The 13,869-nt window shown below is 39.9% G+C and overlaps 1 protein-coding gene across 2 annotated transcripts in view; it reads right to left on the bottom strand.

Moving 5' to 3' along the window:
- The window catches only part of LOC102292427 (contactin-associated protein-like 4), a 116,414-nt gene extending 102,983 nt beyond the window's left edge, over positions 1-13,431 (bottom strand). For both annotated transcript variants that reach the window (XM_005918044.3, XM_042219044.1), the window contains exon 1: positions 13,045-13,431. In XM_005918044.3, the coding sequence (XP_005918106.1) occupies positions 13,045-13,129 (85 nt within the window). In that variant the 5' untranslated portion in view covers positions 13,130-13,431. The remainder of the gene's footprint in view (positions 1-13,044) is intronic.
- Positions 13,432-13,869: the final 438 nt, after the last annotated feature.

Raw genomic sequence — 13,869 nt, 5'->3', positions numbered from 1 at the left:
GACACAGGACCTGAGCTGGGTTCAGCTGCTGTTCATCTGCTGTAGGTAGTTTTGTAGGCCGGCTACTTCTTCTTCTGTTCTCATCTTGTCCAGTTTCCCCAAATGTTTTAAGGACACACTGCACACAGTGCTGACATATGCAAAAGCTCTTTGGGAATCACCTTTTTTGTGCAAAAATACAAATATTGTGCTCTTGCAACAAAGTTCCTAAAGATATCTAAAACTGGTTCTTTGCCAAGATGTCTGTTTTGTGTATACAGTGGTTCTCTGCTTCATCCCTGGCCTTTCTGATTCTTGAATGTTTCATAGGTCAGTGTTAAGTGGCTTAACAAGAAAAACAATTCCTCTGAAAACAAAAAATAAAAATAAAAATTAGTGTAAAAGCACAAAAAAATTCCTGGATAATGTGGGAGAAGTATTGCTTAAGACCACTTAATAAAATGATGAGAAAGTCTGGCTCCTTGGGAGCAAAAGATAAAAAAAATGAAGAGTGGCACAAGATTTTGGAAATAACTGTAGATGTAAGCTAATATTTAACAGTATGGTTGTATTGTTGTTACTCTAAGCATCACCAATGCACGTTGGTTATACTGTTGGTCATGCTTGCATTTAGGTCTGTGTTTTTACATGCATAAATACATGCTTTTTTTTAAACGTATGCAAACATTTTCAAAACTTTATGAAAAGTTACCTGACAGCGAAAACCAAAGCGAAAGAATGAAGAGAAAATGTCTGCACCGCCGTGGCAGAAGGACAGACCTCAGTAGAAGTAGCACTTCCAGAAGACTATTAAAGTGACAACAAGTTCTCTGGGATGATGATTACCTCACAAGATAAATGGTTTCATTGTTTTTGGGAGCCAGGTTTCTTCTTATGGGTGGCCTTGGAATAAAAAATAAACCCATCCACCATGTCCTAATGTCAAATGACTGCACTTTAATCCTCTGTCAGGTCCTCACTTACTGGTTCTTATGATATTAAATCCAGATTCATGGCTGGTGGTTTCTCGCTTCCTCTGTAACCTTGACTCCATCATACCCCATTCATGACTCTATATTGCACAAATTTACATAAATGACCATTAAGAATCCATGACAAGGTTTTATTCTCAGCCACTTTTTTTCAATATTCCTATGTTTATGTTCTTCTCTGTGCAAACAAGCAGCTCATTGAGAAGCAGTAAATTCCCTTGAGTCAAGACTGCGACACACCTGAAATATGCTGCTGAGTCAGCACCATCCTCTGCATTTTCATTATCGTATTAATACTGAAAGAGATACGGTATACTTTTACATTTACAACTCCCTAATATTCCCCTGGAGCCTCCACAGCCTAAATGACCCCCCCTTTTTTTTTTTTTTGAAAAACTTTCATTAATTTAATCTACCAATCAGCATTCAATATCTGAGTACTTATCTGCATAAATTACCACACCATGCTGTCTTTAATTTGATGTAATTAGCAAAAACTAGTGCCAAGATAACTAAAGCATAATAGACTCTTTTTGGTGTCTACCTCAGTTTAGCATGATCAATGCACAGAATGGCAGCAGGTGGTAAGAAGAAAAAAAGATTCACGACCAGATTGAATATGAATGAACATTACCTCCACTTTCCCAGGAGTCTGCTTCACATGACAAAACGTCTGACTCCCAAATAGCTTTTCAAACTGACTTTGAAGCTACGACAGGAGAGGACACTTTTCCTTCTCTCAGCAGGCAGAAAGTAAACTGACAACTAATAACAGCTTCAGGTTGAAAACTTCTCTCCTTGAGGACACAGAGAAACCAGTGAGTCACCATCGCTGAAACGCCAAGGAAAAATGCAAATGAGCGTGCGCACACACACACGTAAAGTAGGAGTGTGGTGGTATTATCTGTCATTAGGCTAGGATTAAAGTCATTTAGTGTTCTTGAGATTATCTGTCATTAGGCTATGATTATAGCGCACACTCCAGTGGCTCTAAATCAGCTCTGCGGGGAGATAAATACCTCAAGAAAGACTGATGAGACTGAGAAGTAGAAGGCAAGCACAAGACTGGGAACATACCTGAAGATGATAGTTGGGAAAGTGAGAGCAATCATCAGTCTTTCATGTGTGGATGATGAGTAATATGATTAATGACTGACTAGATAAGAAAAAACTATTTCAGAGGCGGCTAAGAAAGATAGTGTCACGTTAATAAATAATAGGGTGTGTGTTATCATAGCTGACCCATCTATTGATCGAAAACTGACTCCATATTTCTTCCCACTGTTCCCACACCACCTACATGATCCAGAGCTGAAAGTCCAGAGATGAGAAAGAGTGCAATTATGTTTACAACTCCCAGCTGTGACTACAAGCTACAATATGTTTCCATTCATAATGTTACACTGCCTAAAATGATAAGACCCACAGTCAAATGGGACCAACTTGTCCATGAGTATTTGGACAGTGACCCGACTTTCATTATTTTGCCTCTACACACCACTGTGGTGGTGTGTAGAATCCAACAGCCAGAATGTGACTAAATGAAGAGCTTTGGATTTAATTCAAGTGTTTTAACAAAAGTATCATGTTGAATGTTTTGGAGTTACAGTTACATTTTAGTTCCCTATTTGTAAAGAAATTAATTTAGCACGGAAATGCACCCTTCTTTTTTTTATTTTTATTTTTTGCCTGAGTCATCCAACTCATTTTTCGAAAGTTTCTACAATGTTATGTCCTCATTCACTATTTTCAAGCCTTAATTAATAAAATGTGACCAAACGTGACACATTTACCCCACATGTCTTTTGTCCTGCTGCCCTCCCTGAGCCTGTTTCTGCCGGAGGTTTCTTCCTGTAAAAAAGGAGTTTTTCTTTCCCACTGTTGCCAAAGTGCTTGTTCATAGGGGGTCATATGATTGTTGGGATTTTCTCTGTATGTATTATTGTGGGGTCTACCTTATAATATAAAGCACCTTGAGGTGACTGTTGTTGTGATTTGGCGCTGTGTAAATATAATTGAATTGAATTACAAGTGACCAATCTGCAGCAAGTCTAAGATGTAGTACCAGATAAATTATCTAACGCTCAGTAAATAAGCACATATTAAGATTTTGTTTATTATCAATAATCACGCTATTTTTAAAAAAAATTTTTTACATTAACTGAAAGATGGTAGCTATAGTGAAGAAAGAACAAAACATCAGAAACCCTCAGTAAATACGATATTGCCTTTCAATTTACCGTGATAAACAGATTCAGCCAGACCTCGCCCATGGCTCTGAAACGAATGACTTGTGGAGTGAAGTCATGGACAATTATTAGATGAATGATGAACAATAGGGGGGACTCTCTAAGGAATAAAAGGCTGAAGGACAACTTGGGCTACTGGACTGAGAAAGCCATGGGCTGTATTTTTTCCCCTCTGGTTGTGGCTCTTAGATGGCAGTCCAAATCCATTTACAGGGAATCAACTTTGACAGTAGATTTAGATAGCCTTTTAAAATCATTACTTATATTTTTAGCTGTTCTCTTCCTTCTTGGAAAGCTGTTTGCTTTCTTTCATTTGTTCACCTTGCTCATTCAATCATTTTGTACGAGTTTGAGTCTGTTGTATAATATTCCAAACAGCCCAGCTCGCATCTACATATTCACCCTCTAATCCGGTTGTATAAATACATATTGAAGAATTTTAAGGTTTATTATATACTCTGCTTTCTAACTAATTCTGCACTTAAGCAGCCATTTAGCAAGCATTTAGACCGTGAATACACCGTAATCTTAAGCCTCGGCTCGAGGAAGCAAAGGCAGGGAGTGTCCTCTTATCCTAGGAGAAACATTAGTGCATTTAGCAGAAGGTCAGAAGTGTCTCCTTCACTTCAGGCAGCTACATCTTCATATTAATGTGCTTACATAAACCTTAACCTCATGTTTGCTTAAAACACCTCGGGCCAATATAATTAATTTAAACCTACCCCGAGAAGAGAAACATGCATAAATTATTATATGCACCTACTCACTGAAACACTCATCAACCAGATGGACTACACCATGGTCATCACAGGAAATAGCAGATTGAAACTGTCTTTAAAGGGCACACCAGCGACTTTACTCAAGATGTTTAGTTTGGTTGCCATTCTGTGGAAGGTAAACTTTATGTCTTCTATAGTTGTATAATTTCTGAAATGAGCCAAAGCAAGAATTAAAATCTGAATATCTCTGTTGCTTTATTTCAGTCGTTGTTTGGATGAAGAAGAATTTCCAGGAAGTGCAAGAGATAAATTGATCTCTTTTTCAGAATGGAAACATGCAAAGTGTTACAATCCCTGGGTGTTTTGAGTTTTGTTTAAACTTTGCATTTCTTAGTTTCTCTGTTTATTGATAGTCTAAAGGTTTGTTTCACACCTAGTTTACTTCTGGGCTTTAGTTTATTTTGTGTTCCTTGAATTCCTTTTGTTCCCATGTCTGGTCTAGCTCCATTTGTGTTTTTGTCTTGTAATCCCTTGTGCCGAGTTAGGTGTTATTCCTCAGTGTCTTGTTCTTGTTTTCTCTATGTTGCTTAGTTTTCTCATTTGTGTTTTTTTTTTATCAGTTAAGATTGTTTCGTATTCCTTCTTTGACCTGTCATTCTTCCCTTGTGTTCCCATGCCTTGTCTAATTTTCGCCTGTCTTTGATTCTGTGTTTAGTAATTTCCTGATTAATTTTGATGGTCTTGTGCTTGGTATTGAGTTTTGCCTCCCCTCTCTCATTAATCCTGATTTGCTTCCTTATGTGTTCCTTTGCATCCCCATCTTATCTTTGTCCTATTGTCTTCCATGTTCCCCTATCTAGTCTTCCTGTTCTGCTCTATGTTAGCTCGTGTTTCCTGTTCAGTTGTGTCTTCCAGCTTTCCTGTGCTGACCAGTGCTTCCTATGACTCATGTCATTTACTTCCTCACCTCATCATGTTTATAATTTCCAGTTGTGTTCCCCACCTGTTTCTCCACCTAGTGGTCCCTTTAATTTATATTATGTGTTTTTGAAGCTGCAGCATTAAAGCTATTATGTGAGTTCACACCTGGCTTCTCAAACTTTCCATTTGGGTCTGCAACCTGTTCAGCGCACAGCACTAGATGATAAAAAGGTTGTTATGAGTGTGTTCGTGTAGAAATGTCTCTGACTCTAAAATTATGCTTTTGTAATGGATATTCATTAGCTGTTGTAGTAGACTCAAAGCAGTTTGCAAACTGATCAAAACTTTCATATAATGAGTCATGTTTATTGAACTGGGTTATAGTTCTTCCATTTGGCTGTTTGTTAGATTTAGGTAACACGGCACTTCATTAGGTATAAGACAAAAAGTCAAGTTGTATAGATGTCTAAAGGGAAAACGCCCTTCAGCCCCTTTAGTCTTACACATCACTTTCCAGGTAAGTTAAATATCACAAATTTCATGCTTCTACATTATAGTTCTGTTACAGTGCTATGCAGTCAAACAGTGCCAGAGACACATTCACACTACAGCTAATTTAGATAGACCAATTAATCCAACACCAGCCATGTCTTTGGGGTAGATGGAAACCAGAGTACCCAGGGAGCACACCACACAGAACCACCAAGCTCCTTGTTAAGGTTAAATATCTGTGCTTGAATTGAAATATGTTTACCAGACGTTTGAAAACCAACTTTTTTTTTTTTTTTTAGATTTTATGAGTAATGAATCCCATTAGAAAATAAACTACTTAAGTAGTTTGCCTGGGTTTGCAGAGCAACATGGACATAAACATCGGGGGGAGTAAACACAGGCAGAAGAGGGGAAATTAATTTTGAACCTGATCCTTATAATAACTGCTTTTGGTTGACTGGACATTAGACACTGAACAGTGTCCATTGGAATTTATTTACTAATTAGAGATGGCTTGTACTGCATCTGCTGAAACCACACCCAGCTTTGAATAATACAGGCTTTTGTGTTTCATTATTAGTACACAACAGCCATGGGGAAATCAAGGCCAGCGGATCAATAACAGAGTTTAATACAGTTGTATACATTCCTCAGTTGGTTTGTCCTTTGGCAAGCTGCTAATAAATCTTTGGATATGGGTACAACACTGTTTAGTTGTGTCGTTCACAGCTGCTAACAGTAACAGACGCACCATGTAATTAAATAACAAAACCGGATATATCCCACATGTACCAAAGCTTTGCTCTGATAAAAAAAACTGTTATCCACAAAAAGCAATATTCCAGGAAATCTGAGGGTTTTTTCAAACACTGGCAAGTTATTTTGTCCCAATAAAACATCAAAATTAATTAAACAAGCCTCTAATTAATCTAGAAATATATTCAGGGCTGTGCCATACTTCCTACATTGTGCTTAAGGACACACAAAATAAAACTGAACAAAGTGAAACATGAAGACTTTCTAAGGGTACAATTACATCAAAGAGATAAAGAGAGTGGTCCGTGCCAGAGTACCTACTCTGTTATCGATAATGTTATTCAAGGACATGTATAATTGTGGGATTGGGAATCTCTTTTTTACAGTGTTTTTCAGCCACTTTGGTCAAAATAGCTGACAGTAGTTTGCAGCAAATTCAAGGGCCACTCTAACTCCAACCTGCAGGAGGTGGAGTTCATTCATGGGCCACTACAGTATGTTGACCCAAACAAGGCTGCAAAATAGAGCAAGGGCAATTGTGCCAACTGCAGTTCAAGTTCACTCACCAGAATGAGAAACTCTCTTGATAACAAACTCACATTATTGCTTGGCTCGATATTTGTCATAAATAAAATATTTGCAAGGAAAGACGAAAACTCAAACAGTGACTAATAAACAACAATTTTGCTGTTTTGTTTCAATTTCACCCCTCTGATAAACCTGCTGTCTACTGCTTTGTCATAAACAAGTGCCAAAAATAGCATTAATTGTCACCTGGCCATTGATGGAAACTAAACTGAAGAGAACGATTCCAAAAACATGATGACATTTTTTTTAGTATTGTGAGTTTCTCAAAAGCCACTGGTACTGGAGATAACAGATGGTAAAAATTTGGGTTTAGGAAACTGGGAAGAAAAAACGACTGCCTTGCGTGGAGAATTGAAAAGTGTCTGGAGCACCGCAAAGAGGAGAGGTACACAAAAATTACACAAACAGAAAAATGCATTAATCGTACTAACACAAACACACATGCAATGAAGCTCATGAAGATCAAACAGTATTTTAAGCATGCGTTTCTGTGACCATCATCTTGTCCGGTTCACTCAGTAGGTTAAGAAGTGATACATAGACTAGTGAACTAGTATTATTTTTGGGGAAGGATGATTGAATCATAGCAGGGGTCAAACAGAATGATGTAGGAGGGTCAGATGAGTGGAGACTAATAGATTCTTGAGTTTCTTGTTTCTGATGTGTGAGGGAGGTCTTATCGTGACACACATCTGGGTACATGGGGGAAAACAAAACTCATTATCTAATAGAATATTGCTGTTGTGTGAGGTGTGACTGGTGGATGAATGTTTTGGGGATTTACTGATGCATTTTTTTTTTTGGTACCACTTTGAACCTGCCAGTTTTGATCTATCATTCTAAGAGAGTATGCTTAGACAACTTCTAAAAACAGGCCTTCATATTTTTTGATTTTTAACAGTGCACTGAGATTTTTTGTTTGGCAATTTTCTCTTTTTCAAGCAGGCCTGCAATATCGGGATCGAAAGCGCTACACAACATGTTGAACAATCGCAAGTGAGCTTCTCCAAAATTAAAATGGGCTCGGGAGAAAGCCACTTATTTGGGACAATCAAAAAAACAAGTCCCTGTCAAAAAGGATTCAGCGAGGTAATCCAGTCTAAATTCTTTTTTTTTCTTTTTTGAAATGACGTCATTGCTGGCAGTAGAAACTTATTGCGTCACGAGAGGTTCTACTGTCAGCAAATAAAAAACGGGGACTGACTGGACTGACAAATGCTTGACTGACTTGACATCAGTATGCAATATTGCACCTCCACCCCGAGTGACCAAAGGGTGGATGTATGTATGTTTCTTTTTACAGGAGCAGAAAGTTGACAGCAACAGGTTGCATGAGCTTTTGGGCCGTGCTGACTTAACCTTTTAATTGCCACTTTCTGTGTCTTTGTGAATTTACCAGCAGTGTGTTATTCATGACCTTGTATTGTTTACAGTGCAGAGGTCACTGTGAGAAAGTGTGCATACAGATGCGCTGCGCTAACATCTACATCACTTTTTCCACAGCAGAGGGTTAATCGTGGGATCTAATCACATGATTTACAGCAGGACACACCGCTGGCTAATGTTTTTTCTTACGACAGGGCTTGGAGTGAAACTACTCCAGGGGAGAAGCCTGGGGAATTTTTAAGAGACAGTGCACAACTTTATTGTGCATGTCTAATTGTGATAAGCTGACATAGGCCAAAAGAGGGTTTTCTGGGGAAGTTTTCATTTTTAAATTGCAGAGACCGTGACATGAGGGATATGGAAGGATTGACTGAGGTGCAAATGTAGACCATGACCAGGAGAGAAGGCTTCAAGGGGACCAGTGAGAAGCAGGGACCATCTCCAGGACAGCTGACAAACGACAGTGGGCTGCACAACTGGGCTGCACCACTGGGCTTCCAAAGGATTGTCATGAGGAGATTTTGAACAGCAAAATCTTAAAATAAAATGAAAGAGTTTCGATGTTGACGTTGAGGAAGACAACTAAGGTGTACGACGTGCTCTGCCTTAAATCGTCCGTGGCGTTGGAACAGAAATCGAGGGATGGAGAGAGCGTGCCAAGCTCCAAAAGTGACAGCGCAGAGGGAGATCAGCGTTGGAATTATGACTCTGTAAATGGCACAGACACCAGGAGCCATGACCGTGACTGAGAATGACCACCTAATGCTGTTTCACTTTGCCATGCAAAGTACTTTGACACTCTGGAGAACACCTTTCCTCTGGATCATTGTTGTTTCCATTTGCATGTGAGAGCTTAGATTGTGGGGAAGATTAAAGATGAACAAAGGGTGGTGAGAGAACAGTGACGTGAGGATACACAGTGTGAAACTCCTTTAAGTGTACAATAATGTTGATGTGATATACAGAATGTCAGGAAAGAAATTCTGGTATTAATGTGATTCTTGATTTAAGAATCAAAGGGTGGGATTGTATAGGAATTTCTTTTACTTATGTACTAATCACATTATTTTATTGTAGAATGCCTTGGTGCCACTGGATTTAAACAAGTCTCACACTCATACATTAAGACAAATGGTGGGGGTGTAGTAAGGAAGTTGGGGGAAGCAGACAGCTCCACAGGAAGAGTCTTTTGTCTCTTTGAGGACTCTGGTAGGTAGCAAGGGAGTGTGAACCTTAAGGTGTGAAACAGCCTTTTGTTCCTGGAGAAGGTATTTAACTGAGAGCCACGCTAGGCTCAGAGAGACTCTGCTGACCGTCTGCCCCGCGGTCATGCAGGCTCTCCACAAGCTTGGTTTTCTGTTCTTTGTGTGTTTGGATTAAAGAATGTTAGCTACCGCTCACCGCTCGTCTGCAGGCTTTATTTAAATGGAAAACTTCCACAACAATATGCAGAAGGCTGATGTGACAGAGAAAAATGTAAGGGACCGGGTGAGGTGGAGGCAGATGATCTGCTGTGGCAAGTCCTAAAGGAATAAGGTAAAAGAAGAAAAACTGTCAAATGACAGAATAAAAGACAGCTGTAGAAACAGCTGTGGAAATTGTTTGCAGTTATTGTGTCAGTTAATCAGGGACTACAGCTCAAATTTATCTAAGTACCTCACACACTCATCCAGATATGATTAAAAGTAATAGTGTTTCAGTTGTTTACCTTTGAGATTTGATTCAATTCAATTTAATCTAATTTTATTTATATAGCATCAAATGACAACAGTCACCTCAAGGCACTTAATATTGTAAGCTCAAGACCCTACAACAATACAGAGAACCCCCAACAATCAGACGACCCCATTTGAGCAAGCACTATGGCGATAGTGAGAAGGAAAAACTCCCTTTTAACAGGAAGAAACTTCTGACAGAACAGGGCTCAGGGAGCGGCGGCCATCTGCCGTGACAGGCTGGGGGTGAGGGGAAGGAGACAGGACAAAAGACATGCTGCGGTAGAGAGCCAGAGATTAATAATTACTCATAATTAAGTGCAGAGCGATGTTTAAACACATGGTGAGTGAAAAGAGGTCAGAAAAGGAGAAATGCTCAGTGCACCATGGGAAGCCCCAAGCAGCCTAGGTCTATTGCAGCATAACTTAGGGTAGATTCAGGGTCACCTGATCCAGCCATAACTATAAGCTTTGTCGCAAAGGAAAGTTTGAAGCCTAATCTTAAAAGTAGAGAGGGTGCCTATCTTCCGAATCCAAGCTGGGAGCTGGTTTCACAAAAGAGGCCTGAAAGCTGACTCCCATGCTACTTTTAAATATCCTGGGAAGCACAAGTAACCCTGCAGTCTGAGAGCGAAGTGCTCTGTTGGGATGATATGGTAGTATGAGTTCTTTAAGATAAGATGGGGCCTGATTATTCGAGACCTTAAATGTAAGGAGCAGAATTCTCAATTCAATTCTAGATTTGTTAGCAAGTGAATGAAGAGAAGCCAATATAGGGAAAATATAAAAAATATTTTTAAAAACAATTTTGGTACCAAGAATCAATTTATTGGTTTGGAATCATAAGAAATCAAAAGTAATGAAGAAGTTTCAGCGCCTGATGTTGTTATGCGAGACAGATTTTGTGGTTTGAATGAAACCTTTTAGTAATACGTTTGGTCTCTGCTGAGACTGCACGACCTGCCCTTCACTGCTCTACTTTCACAAACAAGGTTTTTCAAAATACACAGAACTCTGTCACGCTGTTGATATCAAAAGGTGATTAAATGCGCAGTGACTTTGCGGCCCTGCTGTTTCACTCACACACTCACTTTCTTGAATCTCATCACACAAAACCCAGCGCTCCACTCCTCCGGCTAACAAGTCATTGGAGCACCATCTGTGGCTGTTAAAATATGTATTTCTACTTTGTTGTCATTTAGTACCTCAGCCATAATGAACAGTGAACCATCTCCAGGGGTGGTGGAGATGTAGATATAAGGCTAAGTCTAAAACCTGCAGCTGGTGTTCTCTCTCCCCCCTCCACCCCTGCAGTCTTAACTTATTACGCCGCTGTGGTTTATGGTCCATGCATGATGAGTGTGCTGCTGGGTCAGGCTGTGCGACACAAACAGAGAGAGACAGGCAGAGAAAGAGGGGCCAAAACAATTTAAAGCTGGACCAACAGAAAATTGATATATTTCTATCTACTGATAAGTGAAATGCTGTAAAAAGGCTTTTTTTTTTTTTACAACATGAGAGAAATGGTAGTGGGAGGAACAAAAGCACACGGAATGAGTTTTCAGAAATGACCCAAAAAAAGGAGTGTGTCAGGAGAAAGAGTGAAATAGTGAGCAAAATAAAGTGATGTGGCCATGACACTGACAAAATAAGCAGGTGGGGAAATCAAAAGAGGAAGGAAGTGACACGATACAAGCAGCCGTTCTATTCAGATGCAGCTGCAGAGCAAAGACCCAGGTAATGGGGAGCACAACAAGATGGCATTATAGAGAGAAGCGGAGCGAGAAGACGAAAAAAGGAAATCTGCTGTATAGAGACGAAGCTGACAGCAAACAGGAGGACAAAGAGAGAGAGAGAGAACAGAAATGAGCAGAGACATGAGTGCATTTAAGCAAGAGAAGAGAGGCGCAGCGGGAGGAAAAGGAGCAGAAAGGATATGATACGGCGGAACAGCTGAGGAAATTAAGCTATTTTAGTGAAGCTGTAGTGTATAGAGGATCTGATAACTTGACATCACCTGCGCCCCCTCATCCATCCAGCTACAGAAGAAAGAAAGAATCTGTCTGCAACTCACTCTCTTTACTGTCTTTCACCTGACCATCTTTCCATCAAAATGCAGCAGAACCACAAATAATGGTGCAGATTGCTTCCTTTGTCACTTTTATGGTAATGTGCCACATTATCATAAAGATGTGTCACAAAGTGTCACAGAGAGGGCTACAAGGATGCAGACTGCAAGAATGAAATACTGAAAATGGACAAAGACGATGGTGTTGGTTCTTCAGCTAAGAAAAGTCAAGGAAGAGAATGAAGAAGAAGACATGAAAAGAACAAATAGAGCATCTGGTCTCATATCAGGGAGGTGTGGAAAAGGAGAATAAAACCACGGAGAGAACTTTTACATCTGTTTCAGTTAAAAATTGCAATGGCTTATTACACATAAAGAGTCACATCAATTCGTCTCCATTTTCCTCTTTTTTCGTTAACTCCAGCGAAATGTGGACGATCTCAGACCTGCCTCCACGTTTACAGATGACCTGAGCTATAAAATAACTGCTCAGTTAGATAAAGAAGTTGCGGAATCAAATTGTCTCTCCGATCTGCGTTCCACATCTTTCTCTCTCCCACACCTGGCTCCTGTCAGATGTGCGTGTGTGTACGAACAGACGTGGCTCAGTTCCAGGATGATCGTCACGGTGTACTGAACACCAAATTAACTATGAAGTAACAATGTGCTTTTAGAGCATGCAAAGCAAATTAACTGCCGTCTTCAGCTTAGATTAAAATACATATGTTGATACCTCTCCAGAGCAACACCGTCCTCGTTTTCGTGGCCAAGCTCCCTAAGAGGAAATATTTTACCATGAATAAAATGTGAGGATTAAATATTTAAAAGTCGGAAAGGTGAAAATCTGCATTGTAAATAAGGTCGACTTCACTTTATATGTGTAATATTGATGCTGATAGAGTTTCAGTAAACAAGAGGAGATCTGATCACTCTTACTACAGCGAACCACTTCGGTACAGTGATGCGCAACAGAGGCGCGCCAATTCTCAGAGCAGCACCACATTTTCCTCATCATCACAACAAGTTCACCAAACAACAGACTCAACACATTTGCACACCGTACGGAGACAAGAAACTCTGATTTTCCAAAGAGAAATTAAACACTGCTCTGTGCGGTCTGCGCTGCCCGCACTCCCCGCATATCCTCCGGGAAAAGTAAGACGCGCACAGCCGGCTCACCTTCTCCGGTTGTCCCGTAAGAGATGGAGAGAAGCAGGGCGACGTGAGCGATAATCCAAGCGACTCTTTTAGTCCCCAGATCCATGATGAAGCGGCAGGAGGCTGCAGAGGAGAGACGGTCGACCTCTCCTCTCCAGCTACAAGAGAGATCTCCTCAAGCGCGAGGCAAGCGAGGAGGAGGAGGACGGGGCAGAGAGAAAATAAGAGAGGGAGAGAGGTGGCTGAAGTGTGTTGTGCAGTCCCGTCTAGTTTATCAGAACTTAAATATTTCTGGATGTTTCAGTCAAAGATAATTGTTCTCAGGTTGTTGTTGTTTTTTTTAGCTATATGCTAATATCACCATGCTAAAATAGTCATTGTCATTTATGTTTAGCTACCCACTGTAAGAGTGACTTTTCTTGACTATGGCTCAGGAGGTAGAGCAGATTGTTAACCAATCAGATCTTTGGTGGTCAGCTTCTCCAGTCTGCATGTTTAAGTATCCTTTATCAACACAATGAACTTCTGCATCCTGAGTCCAATTTGAATCCACACACACACACAAAAAAAACCCACACTCCTGTGGTTTCTGAAGACATTTAGAAAATCTGGAGAACTATTGCCCAGCACCAATTTTAAAGATTACAAGAAAATCTGTCCCCTTAAATTCAAAATATAAAGAAATGAGAGATGGCTAAACCCTTTTGAATGTTACTGTATATGAACCAGTTAGCCCAAAACAGCTAAAATAAATTATATAAAGAACATCTGTTCATACAGAGTTGTGTAGCAGTTTGGTGTCATATGAAAGTGAATAATATCCACAAGCAATAACCGATGATGCAT

This window comes from Haplochromis burtoni, unplaced genomic scaffold, assembly GCF_018398535.1.
Source record: "Haplochromis burtoni strain Fernald_Lab_line unplaced genomic scaffold, NCSU_Asbu1 Contig_27, whole genome shotgun sequence".
Taxonomy (NCBI): domain Eukaryota; kingdom Metazoa; phylum Chordata; class Actinopteri; order Cichliformes; family Cichlidae; genus Haplochromis; species Haplochromis burtoni.
Note: the sequence above shows the minus strand (reverse complement) of the source record. Positions and strands in the feature narration are given on the sequence as shown.